This window comes from Mytilus galloprovincialis, chromosome 10, assembly GCF_965363235.1.
Source record: "Mytilus galloprovincialis chromosome 10, xbMytGall1.hap1.1, whole genome shotgun sequence".
In the NCBI taxonomy this organism is placed as follows: Eukaryota; Metazoa; Mollusca; class Bivalvia; order Mytilida; family Mytilidae; genus Mytilus; species Mytilus galloprovincialis.
The window spans coordinates 69,494,094-69,520,427 of NC_134847.1; the positions used below are offsets into that span (position 1 = coordinate 69,494,094).

A 26,334-nucleotide genomic window follows, 5' to 3' on the forward strand; every position below is an offset into this window, starting at 1 on the left:
GTTTACATTAACTTTCGGGGGGAAAAGATAAAACACCTAACGATCAGAAGTATTTTATAAAATAAATAAGCAAAAATAAAAAGTCCATGTTGACCACATCCTAAAAAACTCCAATTACTTTTTGCAAGGATGTTATGTTTAATTGTACTCGTGAACAAGAGTATTTAACGCTGAAAAGGTCGTCCTCTTTGAAATGTTGCTCCACTTCCGGTTGTATTTTGTGCTGCTGTAAAGCAAGTTGTTTGGTCATTTGACTGCAGGTTGCTCGTATCTACACCAAAAGCCTGGAGGTACCTGTGTATCAGGTATCGTATATACTGTGAAAGTCCTCGTCTAGATCGACTCAGTACAAACACATATTCTGAAAAGATATTAAAAACATACCTTTATTATGATGATGATGATGAATACTAGTATAATTTAAACGTTTGTGTTCTACAAACTAGTTAAAGCATCAATAATCTTTTAATTGACGTTACAGTAGAATAATATAATAAAAAAAGAAAGGTTTGCGTGATGAACGTTCCTAAGAATGGTAATTTCTGTAAAAAGAATTATAATTCTTTACATATACTCAATGATCATTTGTAAATTATTGACACCTCAAGCAAGTTGTAAAATCATCATTTATTTATAATTACATAACAAACAAATATGAGTAAAAAAAGGGTAATAAAATACAATAATATGTGATTGAGATATTAATATATATATTATTATTTTGGTGGGTTAAAATAGTATGTAAAAATGTTATCAGTATAGAATATATTAGATGTCTTCAACAACGCTTAACGATATATGGTGTTTGCCGTTTAACCATTCATTTTTTTTTTTTAATTAAGATAAGAATGGTTTAAAGTCCGTTTTACCATATTCATTAAGGAGATTTAATCAAAGGAAATTTTTAAAAAGAAGAAAATATATGATATTATAATGGATCCGAAAACTGAATTGGACTATTATAGTTACAGAAACAAGAAATTCATTCTTAATACCAATCAGTATGAGAAACATTGAGTTTTTTAAAGTGGATCTTATCTTCACTTCATATTTTGTGGAGTTGATTGGCTTCAATGCGTTACGTTTATTCGTAGTTTCGTTAAACTTTTAGTAAGCGCTATGCCTTGTCTCAAATAAGGTAGATCCAATTTCCTAAGAAAGTTAATATCAGTTGCTTATTTTAATGAGAACTATATTTGTGGACTGCAAGCAGAGTTAATTATGCGTTCCTTCTTTAGTAAAATGTTAAACTAGAATTGTGGTATGTTTGCACAGCAGTTATCTCTCCTCAAGTGACCTCCTTACGTCTATTTTCCATGCATCTCTATAAAGTCGACATTTAACGGATTAAACACTATTTCAATAGTTTCATTAGATAGAATTTCCGTTTCGATTCTTGCATAGCTATTATTTGTTTTGCCTATGTTAGTGTCAAATTTATTGCTTCCATATTTCCTGGTTCACCTTGTTTACAAAATGTCATCTTGTAAATAAACATCAGTTACATGGATAATAAATAAATCAATTCATTTGTTGTACGACTTTATTGTTGGAGGTCATAAATAACATATTTATAATAACAAGGTGTCAATGCGTTCAGTAGGACAATAAATAAGATTTCTTAAATTCATAATAATCTTTTATTTTATGCGTTACATTCAAAAATATTAAGATGAAGTGTGAACATGTCGTTTTAACTTTATGTATGACTTATACACAAACAAGATTCAAAGTCACGAACCTAGTTGTCATCTACAGTTAAATCTGAATGTTTTAGCACTAAAGAAATTAGGTTTTCCAGATGGCAGATCTTAATAGTCTCTGGTAAATTTATTCACTTTTTTAGGGACTCGGAACGATTCAGAGCTTGATATATTGCACAGACTCCTATCTATTTTTGAAAACCTCTGCATCTCTTTTTCATTTATTGCTGTCTCTTTTAAGTATACCTAACGGTTCCTTTTATACTTATCCATTACTTCTTTATTGACAAAATAACAAGTGACCAAAGAACATCTGTTTACACTTAATAACCAATTACCAAACTTTTTTTTAACATTTCAAATTTGAACTTACGTAGATGACTGCCGTTGAATAAGTCAATACATGTCCACGTTACAGCAAACCGTCTGTAGTCTGTATCTATAACCCAGTAAGGGTAAGGATATTGTTCTGAAAATAATAAATATATATATATATATATATACTTCCTTGGCTTTCAATTGTTCGACTTTGATCGTTCCTGATGAAGGTAAATCAATAAAAAAAGTACTTTTGACGTATGTTAATAATTATTTTTTTTAAATTTTTAACGCACTGGCTCGATACACGTGCCGGTGGACTAGTAGTAGCCAAAGTTATCACCATACCAGTAGCTAATATTTCGGTCCTGGCATGACTTCTAACTCAATTTTCTTTAATTGTCTGTTTATAGATTAAGAAAATTATCAAGAAACTAGATTTTCAATTTCCTCAGCAAGGTTGACCGTAGATTGTTGTGGCTATTAACTTAGGCTCTATTTGGTCATATATATCTCTGCAACTGATTCGGTTCTTATACATCCTTGGCTTTCAATATTCGGCTTTGAGCATTTCTAATGAAGAAACATAAAACATTTGTACGGAAATGACCACAATTTTAGCTTGATGTGTCTAGAAGTGATTGTCAAAGACCATCTTAATGCTGAAAATTACTGTTTTGAATCTCTTAATTTCATTTTATTGTAACACATTTTCCACAGAAATCTGTATGCCAAATTGCAAATAAATCTAGTCAAAGTTGGTCAAAGTTTGAATTTTATGTTTAAATTCAATGCAGATGCCCACATACGTTTCGTGCTTTTGGTTGGAACTAAACAATTAATACTTTTAACAGCAAGTCGTGAACGAACTGAAATCACACCTTTTATCTGTTGATGTATCTTATACTCACGTTGAGAATCTCGTACCTGCCATTTCCCCGGGTCTAGTGGATTCAGCACGGTTGCCGTACCATCCTGTTGTTGATATTGCTCATCTCTGTATAAAAACAAATGTGAAATCTTTATTACTAGTATTCAACCCTAACGTTTAGAGAACAAATTTTGTCCTTTTTTTCTATTATTTTACTATTTTCTTCCATCCGATTCAAACAACCGTTGATATTTCCAGCCTTTTTTCCAATTTCCAAGAGACATTTAAAGTTTAAATAATAATTATGATAATGTAACAAATGAATAAATACATGCACTTCCACGCAGCAAAAGGATACAAATTGTAGAGAAATGACGGCAAAATCAGTAAATACGTTTGCTTTATATATATAACGTCTATGAATATTGGAACACGAATTTTTATGCAGCTATATAATTTAAACTCAGTCAACTGTCCAGTCTGATTGAAATCAAACCTCTCAGTGCTCCCGTTTTCTGATATAACTATAGACAATAGCAAGTGAGAGATTTGATTTTAATCAAACTGTAAACTGCCTTTCCCGAGGCCTTTCCTATTGCTGACCAAAATAAAATGTAGCATGGTGCTTTCTTTAGAAATTCTCTTCACAGCCTCGCCGTATTTCTTGGGTTTTTTTGCACGTTTTGAACATCAATAAATACACTCAATCACGTGTTAATGTCTGATTATCCATGATGTCTTTAATTAGGTGAAATTTGATACCTTGCGTTTATCATGAATTTCATTCATGGTCAAATCACTGAAAGACCCGCCTATTAAATTATTGAAAATTCTTATTCTGCATTGAAAATACAATCTTGGTGTATTTAAGAACAATCATTCGCTCTTACGGGGAGGGAAATTACTCAGAATCAAATGGACTCCGAGCAAGCCGACACGTATCCTGTTGTGTCATTTGAAACCTCTGCTTCCTACATATAACCCGTACTTCGTATCCTTTTTTAAATGCAAGGACAAGCGGTTAAAATTCACATCAATTTTAACTGGATTATGCAAAAATGAGCAAAATTCGGTACATTGATATTCGTAGTCGATATCAACACGTGAACTTTTGGACGATTGAAGGAAGAAACAAATGTGTTCTTAAATAAAATAAAGTGTGCAACACTTATTGCGAACTGACGTGTCGCTTGTTCACGTAAGCTTCTTGTTTAAAATGTTTTTGAAAGACATATCACTATATGTTTTTTCTCTGAGTTTATCCTTAATTAACTTAAAACATAACGAACGCCTTGAACTATCATAGGAGAAGACTATAAACAAATTAACATTCACGTTGTTTTTACATGAAAAATTAGGATTCTAAGTTAAAGGTTTACTGTTAGTGATCGATAATGATTTGACAAATGAGTGTGGTAAAAAAAGACACTTTCGGTATGTACCTTTGATTAACACAGCATTTAGACTACTTGTATGGTTCAATGCATAAAAATGACCTTCACCTCAGTAAAGCTTGGTAATAAAACGTTGATTAAAACTATCAATTGCGCAATTCTATGATCATGTAAAATTTATTACAGGGGCATGTTTCCACTCTTTTGTATTTGTAAATCGTGTAAATATATCATTGATACAAGGCTCCCAGGAAATGTTATAAAATCATCAAATATGAAGGGTCACCCTGATATGATCAATCTTTCGATGTTTGCCTTTGACTTGTTTAAAATACAGCAATTCATATGAAGTATCTTATTTTTTTATGATTTTTTTATTATATTGATTAAGTCTTTTTTTTTTTTTGTGGTCTTCATCACATTAATTAAATTTTTTAAATTTCTGGCAAACGAGTTTAAAAAAAATGTTTTCATTTTTATTTCCCCCTTTTAATTCAGAATAGTTTCTTAAATCGACAATATTTGTTTCTATTAACTGCCACTAAACTTTTGTTACTTTCCTAGAAGTAAACTTCGACTCGAAATATAGAATAATGCAAAGCGGCTTTAAATTAACTTTTATTTTAATATGTCAGATTAATTAATATCGATTGGTGGCTCAGTCAGGAATCTACTTCGTCAAAATTATCTCCCCATTACGCCAGTTAATTTTCACAATCGTAGAAATGGAAGCCATTGTAGGGATGACGCGTTGCCAATTTTGCTCTTGGAAACCGATATATTTATCCGCATAGCACCATTATGATCCTTATATGTCAGTTGTATTATAAAAGACAAATATATCTACTTGCTAATGAGCACCAGTTTATGATCTTGTCTGCATTGATTCAACTTAAAACTATTGTCTAATCGGTTGTCAGGTGGAATTTTTAAAAATTCATAAACATTTAAAAAAAATCTAATTGAATATTTCGTGGAAGGGCAGACTAGATTTTTTTTAGTGGTTGAAGACTATAAACCTTAGTTATCACACACAAAAAATTGATTTTTTTTCGAAGATATGCATTTTCATCATCCAACTTGAAAGACTGTCGTCAAGTACTTTTAGTAAAAAAATAGCTATTCGAACACACCTACTCTGTTTTTATGATTCATTAGATAGGTATTTCACTTGACCCATATATTTCATCTTTTAGTACTGTGATTTTTTATGTTATAAAGTCAACCTGTAGCTTTAATATATAAAACTATTAGAATCTGAAGCGAGATGATGTATCAAATATTCTTGCTTTGTACGTTTTCAAGACAAAATATTCAACTCAAACACACCCTAACATAAAAAGGTGCACTCGATTTTCTCTTTTCGATACAATTGTTACCCATTTTTTTGGATTTTTTCTTGAAAAAGAAGATCTATATCTAAATAAGGTTGAATGCAAAAAAAAAATAATGGTATACATTAAGTAAGAGAGACCCAATTTTGAAGGAGGCTGGTACTATATAACTCCAAATTACACTTAGTATATGAAAGCTACTGTGACCTCCGATATACATCTTAAGACACATCTTCGCTAGCCAAAGGTTACGACCCCTTGGCTAGCGAAGATGCTTAAGACAGGGAAAAAAAGAATTAAATTCAAGTCAAAGTGACGTGTGTATTGTAGACTGTTGCATGAAAATAGCATTTTATAAAGTTCATGCATCCATATCATTTTTTCTGGATTAACCTTCAACGAGAAATCTTAAATTAAAAAACATAAACACCATGTAAGTAGAGACGCTCATAGAAGAATTACAAGGTAATCTAACTATGTTTTCGTTTATTCAAAGAAATGTATCATTTAGAGTACTTTGTGTTAGAGATTTAGAAATTTTGAATTTCATCACTGAAGAGATGATTCCGTCAGGAGCTGACATCAAATTATAAGATGTTAGTCATTATACATGTCATAGAACTTATCATTGATGTTTTTCTGATAGAGTGGACCGTTAAAAATGGTCATGCAACTTTCAATTTTGGGCATAAATATAGTTAGCATAGAGAATGTTGGGTGCAATTCGACTGGTCAATTTGTTCTTGAATCATCTGCACCGTGCAATTTTTATATGAATCGAAGACTTTTTGTTAATTCAATTTCTAAGAAAGCACACAGCATTCATTCTGCCATTTCGACATAATGGCCAAAACTTCAATGGAACAATTTGGGATGTGATTCAAATTTTGTAGATTTGAAAAAGTTAGCTTTATGCTGATCATACGTGTGCTTATTGTTATACATGTTCAGAAATACCTACAGTGTATTGTAATCTCTCTGTTCTATTCTGATTGTATAATTAATGTTTAAATTGAAGACTGTTACTGGACACACTAAATCTATTTGTTTGAACTCAGGAAACTGCTCCACGCCAAACCATGGACCTAAAAACTAATATAAAACAAAATATGTACATAAAGTTAATAAACCGTTTTAAACATGGTATTACAGCTTTGCAGATGCAAATCTGTCAGAAATTACTTACATATGATTTTAAGTCAAAGATGAGGGTTTTCTTCGAAATATTTTTATTTTTATTTATCAACTCCAAAGTACAGTAAGAGGTACGGTCCCACAGAAAACATTCAATATGACACAGGGGGCACTTTAAACCAAACGTATAATCTAAAATGTACTATACTAAAAACTGGACTTATAGGTATTAGAATGATATTGTTTCTACAAATTGCACTGAGTATTTTCAATGTTAGCAATTCATTCTTATTAAGGTCGCTAGTTGACTATTTTCATTGTATAAATATGAGTGGTGTTTATCTACTAAAAACCTCGAAATATTTTATTTTAAATATAAAGAATATGAACAGAATTGTCAGTAAGGGAATTAATGTGGTGATTAGTTTGTCCTCACTTCTTAGCCTTTGATAAAAAATACAAAGATCTCACTGCTATGGTTTATAGAAATGTACGAAAGCCCTGGAGAACCAAGCAATAATAGTTAAATTTTCATTAGATGTATGTTTCATTATAATACTTTATTATGATAGGCTAACTGCAATCCTGCGTAATTCCTTTATCAACCTCATTACACATTAAAATTAGATAAAAACTTGTTTAAAATCGTGTTTTCATGATCCTAGCTAAAAATTGTAATTATAAGTATTGAATGCTTCTTTTTGTAATCTCATAGGGTTGTAAAACCGTTGCCCGTGCGCACATTTTTAGAATGAAGCGCTTCCGTCAAAAAGAAGCATTTAAATAAAATTAAAACGTGTTCACGAGTTACACAACTTGTGCGTACGAGTTATACATTTTATAGTAAGTTTAAATAAATGATGGAATAACGGATATACAGTATAGTAACTATGAATAATGGATTAGGAGTTCTGCTTTTTTGTTTTTCGACAATGTGCTGTTATTCATAGACATGTGATTGAATGTGTTATTCCAGAGTGGACGTGGCATTGTACTTACAATATAATATATCATATCACCACAACAAAAAGACACATGTACGGATCTAAGAGTACTTAGCTACTGACAGCTAGTTTAAAGCAAAACAATTGCACTGACAATAATTGTTTATAAAGTATTATGTTAACAATAATGTTGAAGGATGTTGGCGGAAGACTTTCCTAGAATTAAAGAACTTATTATAATGCTTCGTTTACCTTGGCACTAACCTGCTATTTTTCTAGTTTATATTCTATTTACGTCGCTTTGGTTTTGATGCTCTAACGTTTCATAGATTTGACTTCAAAAATCTTGGTCTCTAGGTTTAATTGTTGGAGGGTTTTGTTAACTTGTATCCTCGGCAGTGAGAACCGTAGTGTGCCTGATCTTACCTTTGGATGATATAAGACGAAGAACGGGCTTATTTTCCTCTTCTTCTGGATATTCAATTTAGATACATTGTATATTGCTCATGCCATAGTTTTTGTACGCCCGTCAAAATTTTGACCGGACGTATTATGGTTTACAAATGACCAGCGTCCGTCCGTCTGTCTGTCTGTCTTTTTGTCTGTCCGGCGTAAACGTGTCGCACAGTAACTTGATTAGACTGTTGGTTTTTCCGTTTGAATGGTTTTACACTAGTCATTTTGGGGCCCTTTATAGCTTGTTGTTCGGTGTGAGCCAAGGCTCCGTGTTGAAGGCCTTACATTGACCTATAATGGTTTACTTTTATTAATTGTTATTTGGATGGAGAATTGTCTCATTGGAACTCACACCACATATTCCTATATCTATTGAGAACGACTTATCCAAATGTCATGAAACTTTACATAGTTGTTTCTTATGATGGTCAAACGATCTGTATACGAAAAGTATCAACAAGATGGCGGCAATAGGAGAAGATAGTCAAGTCAGAGGCGACCTTTTTCGAAAATATTATGGTGTGTGTTATATCGTTCAAAGATCTTTTGTATATAAATGCCGCATAAAAGTGTTCCAATGCAGAAATAAGTGAAATTTGAACATTTGGTGGTCAAATAATACATTTAAACACAATGACTATCGTAACTATTAAATGTACTCACAACAAGTAAACATTTATAATGGCGGACCAAACTAATATCTCTACATTAGATTCTGAGAAAGTCACACCAGAACCAAAACGATTCTGCAAATATACATTTGACTCTGAATCCGATCATTTACAAAATAACATTGTCATGGAAGAAGTTTTGTCTCATCATGATGACCCACAGTCTGACACTGACTCAGTAGTACAAAGTAACACATCACCGAGTACTTCACCTAGTTTGCCATCTCAACCTCCTATAATTTTCACAACTGAAGGCCAGTCAGTCAATTTATCAGAAGTTATTAAACATACCATTGCTAGTCCAGATTTTGTTGATTGTATCGGTCCATTAATTGCTAATGTTGTTAAAGCTAGTGTAGACAGTGCTTTGTCAAATTATGTTTCCAATCTCGAAGTCAAAATAGAGAAACAAGAGCAAATAATTTCCGATTTGATGGTTAAAAATGCAGAACTTAAAGAAAGCAATAAGCAAATGAATGGTAGAGTCGACTCAATTGAAATTGATCTAGAGGAACTACAGCAATATGGGATGCGAAATTCTCTGCGTTTTCATAATGTTCCCTTGAAGAAAACCGAGCTTGGTTCAACAGATGTAAATCTCTTCTTAATGTTAATATAACAGTTGATGATATTGACAGGTCACACATAATAGGATCAATAAACAAATATGGCAATGCCCAGTTAATCTGTCGATTTAGGAATTGGAAAATTAAGAACTCTATATTTCAACAGAAGAGAAAGCTTAAGAATAATCCGGATAAAACAGTTATTACTGAAGATCTCACACAATATCGCCAGTACTTAATGAAAAAGTTAAATGATGCCAGGAAAAGACACGAAATCGACTCGTTCTGGACGATGGATGGACGAATATTTGCTAAAAAGACACCCGAAGCTACCAAAAAGTTTATTGGAGGAATGGAGGACTTAAGTGAACTATTTTTTTCTAACTAATAAAGTATACATTATCAAAAACTTATATTTGTACTGACTATGTTATAAAATGAATCCAGAATATTAATTATATGCATATGTTAACATATATCAGATTATAACATTATTAAATACTTGTAACGAACATATTAGAATGCCATCAAGTAAAAATATAGACTTACCTTAAATAAGATATTAATATAATACTTAATCCAGTTTAAATAGTATCCAATACACAATTTGTTTGTTTACCTATAACTAGGTCATTGGGTTTTTGTGCTAGGGTCTACTCGATTGGTGTGATCATTTAACTGTTTTGGTTTCTGAAGTACCACCAATGTTTTCGATCATATTTTTTTTTTTTATGTTTTTCTTGTTTTTGTTTTTTAAACGACACTACTGTTATGTGATAAGATCAATTTATAATTTTTTTTTTAATTTTTTTTTTTCGAAATAGGTACGCCTAATACCAATTTACTCATACATTTCCGCAATGTCTTTATGTAAATACAGTTTTTGCTTATGTTTGTTTGTTTTGTTCATTTTTCTTTCATTGTCGAGTACAAATTTGATTAATTATAGAATCGTGTATTTATGGTGTATTATTACACATACTTGTTCATCTACATGTCATCATTTGTGGCTATTACCTATTAGAGATCCTACATATAAATCAATAGATGTGTGTATCATAGACAATGGGTAATGATTTAATTCAATACAGGATCTCAATAGGCACATTTTATTATAAGTGTTATTCAGTTCTGAAAAAGAAAATGTTGTATTATGTGAAAACATTTTCGCTGTTTTCACAGTTTGTTCAATATAGTGTTAAAATAAGCTTAGATTATATCTACAAGTTTGCTTTTTGTAACTTTTGCGTAGATATTAGTTTTACCTTTATCATGTTACTTTTGATATTGCTTTGTAATGATGTAGCTGAAAACCCTGGCCCCTATGAAAACGAAATTTCGATATTTCATTTGAATGCCAGAAGTGTCCGAACAAAACTTGAATACATTGAAACTCTAGCCTTAGGCTCTTCCATAGTTTGTATCACAGAAAGTCATCTTGATGAAAATATTTCTAGTGAAGATATTCATATGGATGGGTACCATCAGGAATTATATAGAAATGATCGAAACTGTTTTGGCGGGGGTGTTTTGGTTTATGTATCGGAAATACTAAAAACTAAGAGACAATTCGATTTAGAATTTGAAAACGGTGAACTTATATGGCTAGAAATTGATTTTCCACAACACAAAATATTACTTTGTGCTGTTTATCGATCACCAGGTTCAAGTCACCCCTTCTGGCAAAATTTTAAACATTCAATTGAACAAGCATATAATTATACAACTAAAATTATAATTACAGGTGATTTAAATGTTGACTTATTTACTGAACACAATCATGTTTTAAATGATCTAATGAATATTTTTTGTTTACAAAATGTTGTAAAAGAAGCGACCAGATTTGATCACAGATCTGGGAGAGCTACTTTATTAGATCCAATTTTAATTTCTGAAGATTGTTGTGCTACCTTTACTGAAGTTATTGATATAAATAGACAAATGAGTGACCATAATGCTACAAAAGTATATTTAAGAATTCCGAATTTTAGCGAAAAAAAATTTACACGAACTATTTGGTTATATAAACATGCAGATTTTACTAGATTTAATAATGATATTCAGAATTTTGATTGGCAAACTACTTTGACTGCTTTTGGGGACGACATAGACGGTATGGCAATTTTTTTCACAGATAAATATATAGAAATTGCTAGAAATTCTATACCTACCAAAACTGTCACTATTCGATCATCAGATAAACCGTGGTTTAACTCGGAAATTCGAAAAGAGATTAGACTACGTGATAGACTTCATAAAAAATTACGAAAATTGAGAACTGTACAAAGTACTTAAAAATTTAAAGTTCAACGTAACAAAGTAAATAACATGATTATTCATGCAAAGGAACAGTTCTACTTAAACGTTAATGGTCTTTTAGATGAAAAGTCAAACAAACCCGAAAGCATTCTGGTCTCTCGTTAAAAAAGTTATGGGTAATTGTCGTTCCACGTCGATTCCTCCGTTATTAAATCCAAATACTAATGAAATTTCTGTTGGTGAAAAAGAAAAAGCAGATTTGCTTAACTCATATTTTTGTAATATTTCTACATCTTCGGATGATGGAGTTATACCTCCAGATTTACCACTTCGTACCCAACATAGCTTAGATATTGATGAAATAACGGAGGATGAGATTAAAGACATACTCAAATCTTTGGAAATTGGTAAAGCATCCGGTGAAGATTGTATTAGTTATCAAATGCTGAAATATACTGCTAATAGTGTGTGTGTACCTTTATCATTTATATTTAATTGTTCAATGAGAACTTCCAAATTTCAAAGTTGCTGGAAAGATGCTAATGTTTTAGCTTTTTTCAAAAAAGGCGATAAATCGATGGTTTCAAACTATCGTCCTATTGCATTGTTAAGTTGTGTGGGTAAAGTTTTTGAAAGAATAGTTTATAAACATATTTTTAATTTCATTTTTGAACACAAGCTATTGTATAAATTCCAGTCAGGTTTCGTTCCTGGTCATTCAACATTTCATCAAATGATTGAGATTTATCACAGAATTTGTTTAGCTATGGAAGATAGAGAAATTATGTGTATGATTTTTTGTGATATATCGAAGGCTTTTGACCGACTTTGGCATAAAGGTCTATTAGAAAAAATCAAAACTTATGGCATAAAAGGCAACTTATTGGGTTGGATTGAAAATCATTTATGTAACAGGAGACAGAAAGTACTTCTAAAAAATTCAGAATCTGCATTTGGAACATTAAAAGCAGGTGTGCCCCCAAGGCTCAGTACTTGGGCCTTTATTATTTCTGATGTTTATAAATGACATAGCAGATGAAATTCAATGTTTAGTTAGACTTTTTGCCGATGATAGTTCACTCATGTATTCTTCGAATAATGCTTTAGATATAGAAAGGAGATTAAATAAGGATCTAGAAACATTAAATGATTGGTCAAAACAATGGCTTGTAGATTTTAATCCTCAGAAAACAGAATATATGGTTTTTAATTTTCGTAAGGATTCACAGCCTATTTATTTGAAATTTAATAGACAATTTATTAAAAAGGTTGATGACCACAAACATTTGGGTGTTACTTTTTCTAATAATTGCAGGTGGTCAGTACATATAGATAACATTTGCTGTAGTGTCACTAAACAAATTTTTGTTCTGAGAAAATTGAAATATATTCTTAACAGAAACAATCTTAATAAGATATATCTTGCATATATACTTCCACTTTTAGAATATGCATGCGAGCTATGGGATGGATGTTGTGTTAGAGATTCTGAAAAACTTGAGCGCTTGCAGTTTGAGGCAGCCAGAATTATTACTGGGCTTCCGCAATTTGCAAGTATAGAATCCCTACTTTTTGAAACTGGATGGGAAACTTTGAGTTCTAGAAGAAATAGACGTAAATTATGTTTATTTCATAAAATACACAGCAATAATGTTCCAGAATATCTTATGGATTGTATCTCGAATTATACAGATGATAATTATTATAATACTAGAAACCGTTCTCACTATAGAGTACCGAGATGTAGATTGGACATATTTTCTAAATCTTTTGTCCCTTCTTCAATTCGAGCATGGAATTTATTACCATTAGATATTAGATCCATACAATCATCTCCAAATTTCAAAAACACCATCCGGAGAAATGATATTTCATTTTTGGTACCTAAATATTTTTCATTGGAAACAGGATGGAAAATATACTACATACAAAATTACGACACAGATGTAGTCCTTTAAAAGCTGATTTATATAGAGTTAATTCAGTAAATGACCCAAGTTGTGAATGTGGGTGTCCATTAGAAGATTCGATTCATTTTTTCTTAGAATGTCCACTCTACATAAACTTTAGAAACCAGCTCTTTAAAAACATTCAACATTTAGCTGATATCTCCATAGAACATATTTTATTTGGAACAGACGAAATTACTGTTGAACAAAACACAATCCTTTTCAGAAATGTACATTGTTATATACGCCATACAAAAAGATTCTTTGATTAATATTGCTGTATCTTAAAATGTACTCGTATCCAACTGTTATACTGTTTAAACATACTATATCTATTGTATATATTTTTCATATTGTACTGAAATATATAATTGCTGTCATCTTGAAATTTTGTATATTGCACTTATATGGAGAGGATTATCTTAAGTTGTTATAACTTGTATCCAATCCTATTGTATATTTAGACAATAAAATATGTTTAAACTAAAGATCTGTATACTTTTTCGTGAAATAAGATTAAAACTTTTTCAGTTACGGGACTTTGTAACTAAAACAGGGGTGGTGGTCTTTTTTCGTATGTCGGCCGTATCTCAAAAAATTTACACACTTCTTAGAAATATTAATCTAAAGATCTGTATACTTGTTGGTGATGAATCAAAATTTCATTTTAGAGTTATTGAGATTTTTTGTTAAAAAAAAAAGGGAGGGTCACATGTCGCAACGTATCTCAGAGACTAGTCATGATTATTGCATAAAACTCCACACACTTGTTAGTTATATCAATTTGAAGATCTGTATACTTTTTAGTGATGATTCTTTATTTTATTTTACTCGGAGTAATTGATTTTTTTTGTAAAAAGGAGAGGGAGTTCACATGTCGCGCCGTATCTCAGAAACTATTTATGATTATTGCATAAATCTTCTCACACCGGCTTATTAGTTGTATTAATCTGAAGATCTGTATACTTTTTAGTGATGATTCTTTATTTTATTTTTGAGTCATTGAATTATTATTGAGCTTTTTGGTAAAAAAAAAAACCATACAAATTATGTTGTGAGCAAATTTGTTTTAAACTTCCTATTTAGCAGGAATAAGGAATGAGTCAGGATATACTTAGCATGACTTCCTGTACAACCCTTTGTTATTCCATCAACATTTATTATCATGCGCTCATATCGCAGCTGTGTATTATTTTGTGTTCTTGTGTATTTCTGTTTGACATTAAATGTCAAAAAAAATCGGAAGAATAAAAGTGTTATTTAAAGTATGGTTATACGAAAGCAGCGGATGCTACGTGGATGGCATCCTAGTCTCTCAGTAGTGATACCGACTCGGTATAATACGTGTTTCTGCAATAAACATCATCAGCTATAACGACACAAGTTTTGGATGATAGAAAATAGAACACTTTTGGAAACATTAAAACATAACGACCCAAATAGTTTAGTTTATTAGTACTACTATATTATTCCATCTAATATGTGTACGACCATATAACGTACGTACCATTTAGATTAGCGGTTTGTCCTTGTTTTTATGTGACGACGGGGTCGATTATTTGTGTTTGATTTTGTCTGTCATAATGTCTGAGGGGGGCAAGGGGTTTAACTGTTATGCTGTTATGGGGCAATTTAATTCTTTGTTATCTGTTATTTTGAAAATATATTTGCTGTTAGCTGTTATTGTCTTATTCTTTGTTAGCTGTTATTGGGCTTTTAGTTTTTTTGTTATCTGTTATTGTGATAATTTATTTGCTGTTAACTGTTATTGAAAATTGGAATGTTAGCATTTTTTTTTGACAGTTAATATTCGGTATAAATTGAAGATCATTGGACATTGGGGTCTACCGCTACTAATATGTTTGTCTCGTATTCAGAGAAAGATTCCATTAACATATACCCATCTCAGAAGTGAGGTCCAGGACAATTCAAGTATATCTTATGATTATCCTTTGTAATAAATTAAACTATCTTAATTTTTTGTATGGGAATAATGTTCCTTGTTTCCCGTACGAACATATTAAATTAAAACAATTCTTAATATGACAAATAGGAAAACATATGGCCAGGAATATCTGACCAGGATCTCAATTAAGGACTAGGTCCTAACAACCACTTAACCTTTTATATAACATGGTACATAGACTCAGCTCTGTGATTCTTTTCAAAGCAGAACCAAATGCATTGTACAATGAAAGTTCCAACCATGTACTTGGGTCCGAAGCTGCACATAACTCATTACAAACAAAGATGTATTTCGTTTCAAGCCATTGTTTCCCTACTAAACTATGTATTCTACTCACTAGTACACTTGGTACAATCAAAAACCTCAGCTGATAAAAAATTGTTCAAATAAGGCCTTTGAAAATAGTGGAATAAATTGCTTTTGGAGTGTCAAAATTCGTTCGAAGTACATTTTGTACTTTATAAATGGCATGCTTATAATTGGTGTTTTTGATTTTTCTACCCTATATACCACTTTGCCTCATAGTCTTATTAAGAAAAATTCACACACCTCATTAAATGGTTATTTAGAAAAAGTCAGAATATTCAAACTCTTTTAGGTCATTTTTTTTTATTAGCAACAAAGGGCGCTTCAGTCAATATATATAAACAATACACCAACGTTTCATGAGAACTGCTGAAAGCATTTTTGAGTTATTTTTGAAAACTAGAAAAATACCACCTTTTTCTAATGAATAAAGTCCCTTAACTCAATAACGTAAAATCTAAAATTAATAAAAATCGAAAGGGAGTTTACAACAATAGATATAAACATTTCAGAAAAGTCATAGAAAATTGAATGCATTACAAAGGATTATATCCGTAATAAGAAATACTGATTTGTCAAAGACCGAATTATTTTAATATTTCATTTACTGTTATCTGTTTTTGTCCATTTTAATTCCTTGTTATCTGTTATGAGCCAAATCAATTTGCTGTTTTGTTGTTATTGGGACCCCCCTTGCCCCCCCCCCTCATGTCTGTATGTCGTGTTGACTTGTTCAGACTGTCATCAATGCTGATAATGTATGTAGGTACCATTACAACGTCTGTTAGGTATGTGACATACTGGAGTCATATTTACTGTTATCTTAAAGTGTTTACATTTATGTACTCATGTTAAAAGTGCAAGCAATTCATCTTGATCTTTTAGTAATATTATGTTTACAAAATGAAGGATGTTATACAACACTATATATACTCATTTTTGTTACAAGTCACACTAAACAAACATTTTTCGTTAAATATCAAAGCCGAATAAACCACACAATAAATAATTCCCCATTTGTGATGTTTTACTTGCTGGTTTTATCATGTATTTTTTTCTCTTTTGTTTTTATTTCGGTATCGTAGCTATTTGATACAAAATGATACATATTGTACTATATTGCCCAGGACAATGTCAAATTCAAAATGAAAAATCCGGGTAACTTAACATTTTTGGAACATTGGCACAATATTTACAATTAACACAACTGAACAGATTGCAAAAAGTATGCTGTATATAAAAAAAATAATTGTATTATATAATTTAAACTGTTCATTATGTTTGCGCGCATTACCATTACATTTGCTTTCAAAAATCGTTATGTTTGCGCGCAGCTTTTAATTACATTTGCGCGCATTTTTTGACAGGTAAAATCAGGTAAATACAGGTAATAATACTTATTTATTTATTAATTTGTTCAATTATTCACAAGTATAAGTACCCCTTCCGTTAGTCTAAGTCTCCTACTCACCACCATGGAGGTGGAAGTGGTAAGTCCGTTTTATTATGCTCAAGCACTCAATCTTAAAAATATATACAGATAAAAATGTTTAAATGTTAAAACCTAGCTAATCTAAAAGGTAAAAGAACTGATAATACATGATTTTACATGTCGGTACGTGCCGAAAACGTGAAGCTTTTATTTACTTTTTTGTGCCTTGGTGCAACTTTACAAACTAACTTAAACTATTTACTTATTTTACAAGCGATCACTATTCGAAATGAATTACATGTATGCTATAACGGGGCTTATTATAATCACTTTATTCAATATGAACCAAATATAATATGAATTAACAAATATTTTCAAAATTAATAATTAATAGTCATATCTATTAGGAAATCCAAAAAAAAATATACTGAATTATGATTTAATTAAATTGCTATTCATATTGTTATCTGAGTTTACCTGTAAAATGAATGCGCTCGCACAAATGTAATCAAAAGCTGCGTGCAAACGTAAACCAGTTCAATCCCAAAATGCGCGCAAACGTAGTGAACCCAACTTAAATGGTTTCCACTCAAGAGTCTTTGACTAATAGGTATATACCATGTTCTTTTAAACATGAAAGATTCTTCTTTACAGGGTATTATAATCAAAAAGCATATCATAATTTTCAATTTTACATCAGAAGTCCTACTTCCAATGAAACTGGAAATTTACTTCATTTTAAAATTGATATAGGTCATACTTTTTTAGGACATGTTTTACGCTAAACCACTCAGAGATGCATTAATTGATATCACTCTCTAGAATATGCTTTTTGTCGCGATTCAACTCTGATTCGAACATGCAGGACCAAGACGATTCCACGCTTTTGTTAATATGAAGATTTGGTGTGATTGTCAATTAGATAACTCTCAACCAAAGACAAAATGATGTAGAAGTCACCGTACTATGAGTAATTTTAAGTGTAGATGACATATCATACCGTTGTCGGAATACTCAATCTTAATTGCGCAGATGAGATATTATAGTCGGAGTAAATAATTTCAAATCAGTTGATAATATTGTAATCGTGCAGAGTAAATAATTTCGGAGTAAAATATTTTAATTAACAAATGACATATGGTAGTCGGAGTAAATAATTTTAAATCAGTAGATGAGATGACATATTAAAGTCAGAGTAAACGATTTTAAATCTGTATAATGATTAAAACTATGCACGACGGGCATCATTATCATAACAAAAAAGAAACATTAATATGTATTGATATATTTTGGGAAAGCTTGATATTCAAAGTTTGAGATAGATTAGATGTTGACGGCGTATACTATTTGGTAATTTCTAAAAAAAAAAATCATATGGCACATATACTCTTGAACTAAACATGATAATAAGTGCTTCAATAATAAAAATCATGGTCTATTGATATGTTATTGATTCAAAATGCAATTTGCTTGTAATCACAAGCATGCTCCGTTCATATCTACTTATATGTTGCGGATATTACATATCTGAGCCACATCGTTAGATTTTAATTTTGCCATTTTATAACGGCCTTTCCCCTCTTTGAATTTCACTTTGAGTTCGTTATTTTTTGTTATTTGACACTCTAAATGTTTCTTAATATCCAAAATTAATTGTAGTCAACGCGGCCACGTTTAAATTGGAACACAGCTGTTATATGCCTTACTTGTTTCACAATTTAATAAGATATCATGTTATGGATGGCATTATTTTTTAAGAAAACTACATAGTTGCTATCAACATATTAATATTATTACATTGCAAATAAAAATTATCCTTAATTATACGGTGCCAAAAAGGAATTTATATCTGATAAACCTCTATATAAGACTATATTTGCTGTTTTGCTTACCTGATATAAATTAAAATTCTGTATGGTTGGAATATTTGGACAACGGCCAGGCTGAGTAACTTGTCCAATCGTAATTCCTATCAAGGTAAAAATAAGTAAAATATAGTGGCTTTCCATTTTCTCCTAACTATTTGTAGAACTTCAAATAACGTTTGCATTAATTAACATCGCATATATGAACTGATAACTGGACTATACTCAGACAAATGATAAGCTTGAACGATTTTGCTATGTTTTGATCATTCGATGACTAACCTAATACACTATGTTCTTGTAATCCTACATGTTATGGTTTTTGTCTTTTTATGTCCCTAGTTGTAAAACATTGATATTCTCACATCCTTGTAATTCGGTCTTCATATACAACAATGTCAAATATCATTTTACAATATACTGCGACCTTAAAACACGTCGCGTAGCATATGTAAAATAATTTCTAACTAGACGTTTTTCGATGTTAATCAGCAAATACTTTATCACATCTTTATCCCATCTATAAAAAAAAACGTATAAAATATGTTGTATATTGGTCTTTCAGAATTCAAATTAAGATAAAAAAAAAACCACAAACATTCTGTGAGTATTGCATGGAAATAAAGAGTCCCTACCGGTAAAAAAAAATCAAATTTTTTACTTGATTTATAATTTGCCACGGTTTAAACTACATGTATATAACATATATCAAGTCAATATCTTCAAGCATGACGTAAAAAAATGTCAAAACTGATTATTTGAGTGAATTTTCTAAGTCCAAGGACCATAACTCTGCATGCACACAATCATCAGACTGAAACAAAATTCAAAATTGAACTTTATCTTGTCATGATTAAACTGATATACCTATTAACAAATCAATGTCTTCAAGAATAAAAAGAAGTGCGGGAAACTGATTATTTTAGTGAGTCAAAGAACCATGACTCTGCACAAAAACATCCGACCGGAACAAAATTTTAACTTGATCTGTAACTTGTCATGGTAAAACAATACACCAAATATCAAATCAATATCTTGAAACATGAAGAAATAAGTGTGGGAAACTGATTTGCCGGACTGACGGATGGACAGACGGACGGAGTGCAAACCTAAAGCCCCTTCGACTTCGTCGGTAAGGACTTATAATGAAACACAGAGGCTACAGAACAAAGATTTTAGTAAATGAATTGGCATAAATTTTCCAAAAATAGGTTTTCACTCCTAAAATATATTGATTGTTTGATGGCTTATGACGCAGAGAAAGCATGGCGCTTTCACAACAGGGGGCATTAAAGAGGGTCTTAATGTTTTCATTAATTTTGTTTGTGCCTTTTTTCTCTATTATCTATATTGTTTGCCTGTTATTTTTCTACTCTGCAAACCCCATCCATACCCTCATTAAAATCAGCAACGTAATTTAAAACTTGATGGATCAACTAGTGTTTGATAAAATCATCTGCGGAACATCTCCTTAAAAACGATAAATAGAAAGTACATCTATGAGAGCGAGAAAAAGATAACGTATTTATTACCTAAAATTGAACTGTATCACCACATCACACAGGTATATTACATAATAGAAATGCACCAGTCAAGCACAGTTCTTAATTACTATCAGTTGGTTTTTTTTTACAAAATCCAAATTGATGATTATTACGTATTACCTTCCCTTGCACTGTAAACAATTATCAGTGGTTAATGTAGACAAACACTTTTTACTTCTGTGCAACCAGGTGACAGGATATGCCGAAATGCAAGATGAACGAGCTTCAATGATCTACATGCATGTCTGCAAAATAATTTGATGTATTCGGTCTCGTATACATGTCTACCTTGCTTTGTAAAAAAAAGTCAATATGTAAGTCTTATTGTAAGTTTCCTAGTGTCAATAACCGTTGTTGGATTCGTCACATGTAAATATAAAACATGATAACAAGGATCACACCTGTACAAAGTATACCTCTTCATTCATGTAAGATGAGCCGAATAAGGGTCCATCATTTCAGTATTCTTTCATTTCTAAGGTAACTTTTCTCTATTCTTTATATTTGTTTTTCCCATCATTCTCTATGCTTTATATTTTAGGATCTTATTATTATCTATTCTTTCTGTATTAGCTACCAGCTGTTCTTTATTCTGATTTTTTTTTTTTTTTTTTTTTGTCTATTTTTATGTATTATTTTTTGCCATTCATTCTATATTTTGAGCCCTTTTTTTCTTTTTTTTTTTTTGGTCCTGTTTTTTTTTCTGCAATATTGACCATTATGATAATTCATTCTGTAAACCCCATCCAGTCCCTCTTGTGATTTTTACGTTTTTAATGCATGTACTCCTACACTGGACAATATATTGGTTTTGCTATAAACATTTCTAGCCATTTCTACAGAGTTAATGGGTCATTTTTATCTATATTTATCTGTTGTGAATAACTGAGGTCTCAAAACTAGATAGATCTATTTGTCATCAATATCAAAATCATGACTGATTACAAAGAACAACGCAAAATGAAAATCGTTAATTTTTTTTTAAATCAAAACACTTAAATATTTAACGAAGGGCTAGTCTTATGTTTCATTAAGAATATTTGCTTCACATCTTAACCCCAAAAATATACTTAAAAACTAAACTACCGATAAAGAGAATAATGACATTTAGCTTTTGACACTGGCCGTACGGTACTTATTTCACTATTATTATTTTTAATCATTTGTAAATGATTTTTTTTTTAAATTCCATAGGTTTCTATAGTAAACCCTTCCTTTATTGTCCATTAAAGTATCCCTTTATAAACTACATTGCCCGAACAAAACCCTGATTGTACCACTACACATGTTAGTCTAAGATATTGTGGAATCCTTACTGCATCGGACTAGAACGGATTAGGACAAGTTCAAATTTAAAAGGCGGAAGAAGAAGAATTCTTCCAAAACATATTTCAACACACCGTGAAGTTGAACAAAAAGGAAAATCATGTTTCAAGTCTTAAATCGTACATATATAGCAATACAACACCAAAAGGTTTAATCAAATTGACACCTCAAACACAAGGTGTAAAGTCCAACAGGTTTATGAAATGGTGGGACGATATCTTATTCAATTATTCTTTCGGATTTTTTCAACTTTTACCCTCCTTTATAATCTACAGTTACAGACAAATCAATTTAGAAATGAGTGAAACGTTTCTAAAACATTGAGGTAAATATAAAAGACCGTGACGACATTGTTACCAAACAAGACGAAAGGAAGTGGTCCGAGACCACAATTATTTCGTAGTGCATTTCTTTTAAAACATAAATGAAAATTAAAAAAAATCCGACCTGCGGTTTCTCAAAGAAACTTTTACAGTGTGTTGTACTACTTTTGGGACAAATTATATCAAAATTATAGAAAACTTCTTCGACTCTAACTCAAAATATGGACAATTTTATGTTTAGGGCGTCTTGAAATCTTTTGACAGTACTAATTTTAAACCTTTTTCAGCTGGACCAAATCACTACTTTCCTTTAAAATTCTGGACCCAAATTTCTTTACGGTGTAAATTTACACCCCCTCCCCCTTACTTGCAGTTTGGGGCAATAAACATGGAGAAATAAATTTGGAAGGGGTATAAAAATTAATGGCAAGTAACCCACTGTCAACACTAGGGACTATATTTGTTGAACAACGAAAATCAAGGGACGACAATTGTGGTCTCGGAACAAGTGCCGTTGTGGTGATGAATAATAATAATAATAATAATAATAATAATATCTTATTCAATAAAATATCAAGCTTATTTATAATTACAATACACAATATATACGATACATAGAATCATATTCAAAACAGTGTGGCTGTCGCCATTGATTGACGACCTAGATTATCCCATTGACTGGGACATATTATGTGAACGTTTGTCTGTAACGACCATTGCTCACTATGTACTTGTTAAAGACACTTAAACTGTGGGGTCACCAAAGGTTCTCAACACCTAAATGAAGTTATTCGAAAAATTAATCAGGAATAACACGATGTTATGATTTATATCAATAATATAAATCAAAACATAAAGGTTATTCCTGATTAATTTTTCGAATTATTTTATTATTGAAGGCGTTAAGAACCTTTGGTTACCCCACAGTTTAAATTCTATAATAAGTAAGTAGTGAGCAGTGGTCGTTACAGACAAACGTTCACCTAATCTGTCCCAGTCAATGGGATAATTAAGGTCGTCAATCAATGGCCACAGCCACACTGTGAATATGATTCTAAAGACAATACTAACACATATATTTTTAAAAAATTGGCATTATTATGAGTGCACTATCCTTAAGTTTATGAAAAAAATTAGCTGATATATTATCAGGGATAACCCAATGAAAGCTCTAAAGCTTGTTTCCAATGGGGTTCCTTCATGTAAACGGCTTATATAGTTTGGACATGCAAAAAAAGATAACACAAAAATTAATATGACATAAAAATTCATATAAAATTATACAAATATAGCCTTTGTATGAGGTCGATACAAGGATATATTGACCTGAAAGAAGTATATTGACTGAGGACGAAGTCCGAGGTTGATATACTTCTTTGGGTCGAAATATCCTGTATTGACCTCATTCAAAAGCTATATTTGTTACATTATTAATTTCCGACCATATTTGTATCAAAATCGTCATTTGATTTTGTTTGTAGATATCATATTGTCTCTTTGACAATAACAAAATATTAGTTGTTATTTAATTTACTTTTTTTGGTTTGATTGGCAAATCTTATGATATAATACTGTATTTGAAGATTTTTTTCGTCAAATTATCGATCACAGATACCCTTTGTTGCAAGACGTTTAACAAATATCCTGAAATTCATTACATGACGTCACAAAGTATATCGGTTTTTAGATATTCTAAAAATAACCGTGCGATATGCGTTTTGCTGTGCAATATGCTTTTTGCTATCCGCCGTTTTCTCTCTACCTTCGAAAATATAGTTTAACATGTGACTATATCTAAACGAATCAAATTTGTTAAAATATACGAATTAATAATATTATACAAATATAGCCTTTGTATGAGGTCGATACAAGGATATATTGACCTGAAAGAACTATATTGACTGAGGGCGAAGTTATATTATTAATTTCCGACCATATTTGTATCAAAATTGTTATTTAAAATAGTAGGAATTTTAAAGATTTCATATTGTCTCCTTGACAATAACAAGATATATACTTTTGGTCAAGAGCTCTTTGACGCTAATTTTGATTTCCTTTATTTTCTTTATATCGAAGAAGGAAAGCGTCAGCTCTCTACTACCAATTTTATAAAGAGTAAATATCCAACAAAATAAATCAGCAAAAACAAAAATTTCGTTCTTACAGAACTGATTAATGATAAACAAATTAATGACGACACGTACGATTATCTATGCCAGATGAAACTTGTACAGCCGTGCGATTTTATTACTTCCATAACTCCATAAAGAAGATTCCAGGGGAACCTATAGTATCAGCTTTTTGCAATACTACAAAAAGCAGAATCGTTGATTACCACCTTATATAGATGTGGTATGAGTGCAATGAGACAACTCTCCATCGCAGATGTCTTAGATCACATGTAAGACGACATCTGCCATCTCACATTCATGTTACAACTGTGTATTTGAACAAAAGTGAATTGCCTAAGGCCCAACAACACAATTTAGATTTCGATTGATGCGTGTTCTTTATACGCTAGAATTCAGAACAGATGAAGGAATAACCACATGTGAAAAAGTATTCAACACCCAAAAGAATAACCATCCTCCAACTGTCTATTAAGTTACATATGCTTGTTTTTGAAAATAGTAACTTTTTACAGATTGACGGTACTAGTATATGAACACATTGAACAAATGGATAATACTGAACTGTCATGTTTCCAACATGGCATAGGCATTTTCTTATGTAGAATATGGTGGATTAAACCTGGTATCATAACTAGCTAAACCTCTCGCATAAAATTCCAATATATTGACAACGATTTATAAACAAAACAAACAGACACACTTACTGTTATGAATCTATGCAGTTTATGACCAAACTCAGTAAAGAACTGTAAACATTCCATTTAATTGATAGGTTCAACAACACTTCTTGTTATCTTGATAATTTTTATTTTTGGACATGGACAAGTACTTATATATGTTACAGTAAATAGGTGAAATTAGGAATTACACGTAATTACTAAACATTTCAGTAAATACCTGTAATTACTAGTCAATTTAGTAATTACATGTATTTACTAGTTGTTTCAGAGATAACTGGTATTCACTGATTTTTTTTTGCATTTTTACAGCTATTTACTAACTTCATATTTTTGTTTAAAAATGAAAGACATAATTCAAGATATCAAATAAGAAAGTAAAGGGGAAGGGATTTTTAGGGCTTACTTCAGGATTTAGGATTATAAGGCACATTAAAAATGCATTCACTTTAGTGTTTGTGTATTGAAACTTGAAAATGGTTGTTTTATAAGTTTTGAAACTCCATAAAAATCATTTTCAGCATGCAAGACAATGATATCAATCCAAAATTGAGAAATACATTTTTAAGAAGTTTATAGGCAACTTAGCCAGCTCTTTTTTAAGATATACATTAGATTATGTCAAATTGGGTTAAATGATTTTGATAATTCTTAAAATCTCATAATTTTGTTAAATTCAAATCTCCATCAGGCATACTTTGCATTTCAACTTGGCCAGACATGAGTTAAATTTCGTTTACAAAATAGGTTTAACTATGACTTCTTTTGTCAGACATTTGCGATGAAGATTTTTAAATTTTAATAACCTTCTCAAAATATCCTGGATTTCTACCTTACTTAGACAGAAGCTTGTTTATGATCATAAGATAATATCCAGAAGTAAAGATTGTTAAAAAAAAATCTTTTTTTCGTATATTTACATATAAAAAACGGACTAGTTATTTTTTACCAAATTTGGACAGAAGCTTCTTACAGAACTAGCCAAAAGATAGTATCTAAAGGAAAATTTATTATTTTTTGTCCTGTTTTTGTTGAGCCTGCGACTCACAACAAAAGAAGGCGAGACACTGCGTTCTGTGAAACCCTTACAATTTTGATAGCTGAATACATCAATAACCCATCTCCAGCTAGGGGTTGAATTGAAGGTCAAATGAATATGTATTC

The 26,334-nt window shown here is 31.1% G+C and overlaps 1 protein-coding gene across 1 annotated transcript; it reads right to left on the reverse strand.

Moving 5' to 3' along the window:
• Positions 1-39: 39 nt before the first annotated feature.
• LOC143048248 (apolipoprotein D-like) lies at positions 40-19,418 on the reverse strand. The gene is made up of 5 exons (XM_076221807.1): positions 19,196-19,418; positions 6,582-6,712; positions 2,933-3,018; positions 2,077-2,172; positions 40-361 (listed from the first exon to the last, which is right to left on the reverse strand). The coding sequence occupies exons 1-5, from the start codon at positions 19,310-19,312 to the stop codon at positions 165-167; spliced, it is 627 nt and encodes a 208-aa protein (XP_076077922.1). The 5' UTR covers positions 19,313-19,418; the 3' UTR covers positions 40-164.
• Positions 19,419-26,334: the final 6,916 nt, after the last annotated feature.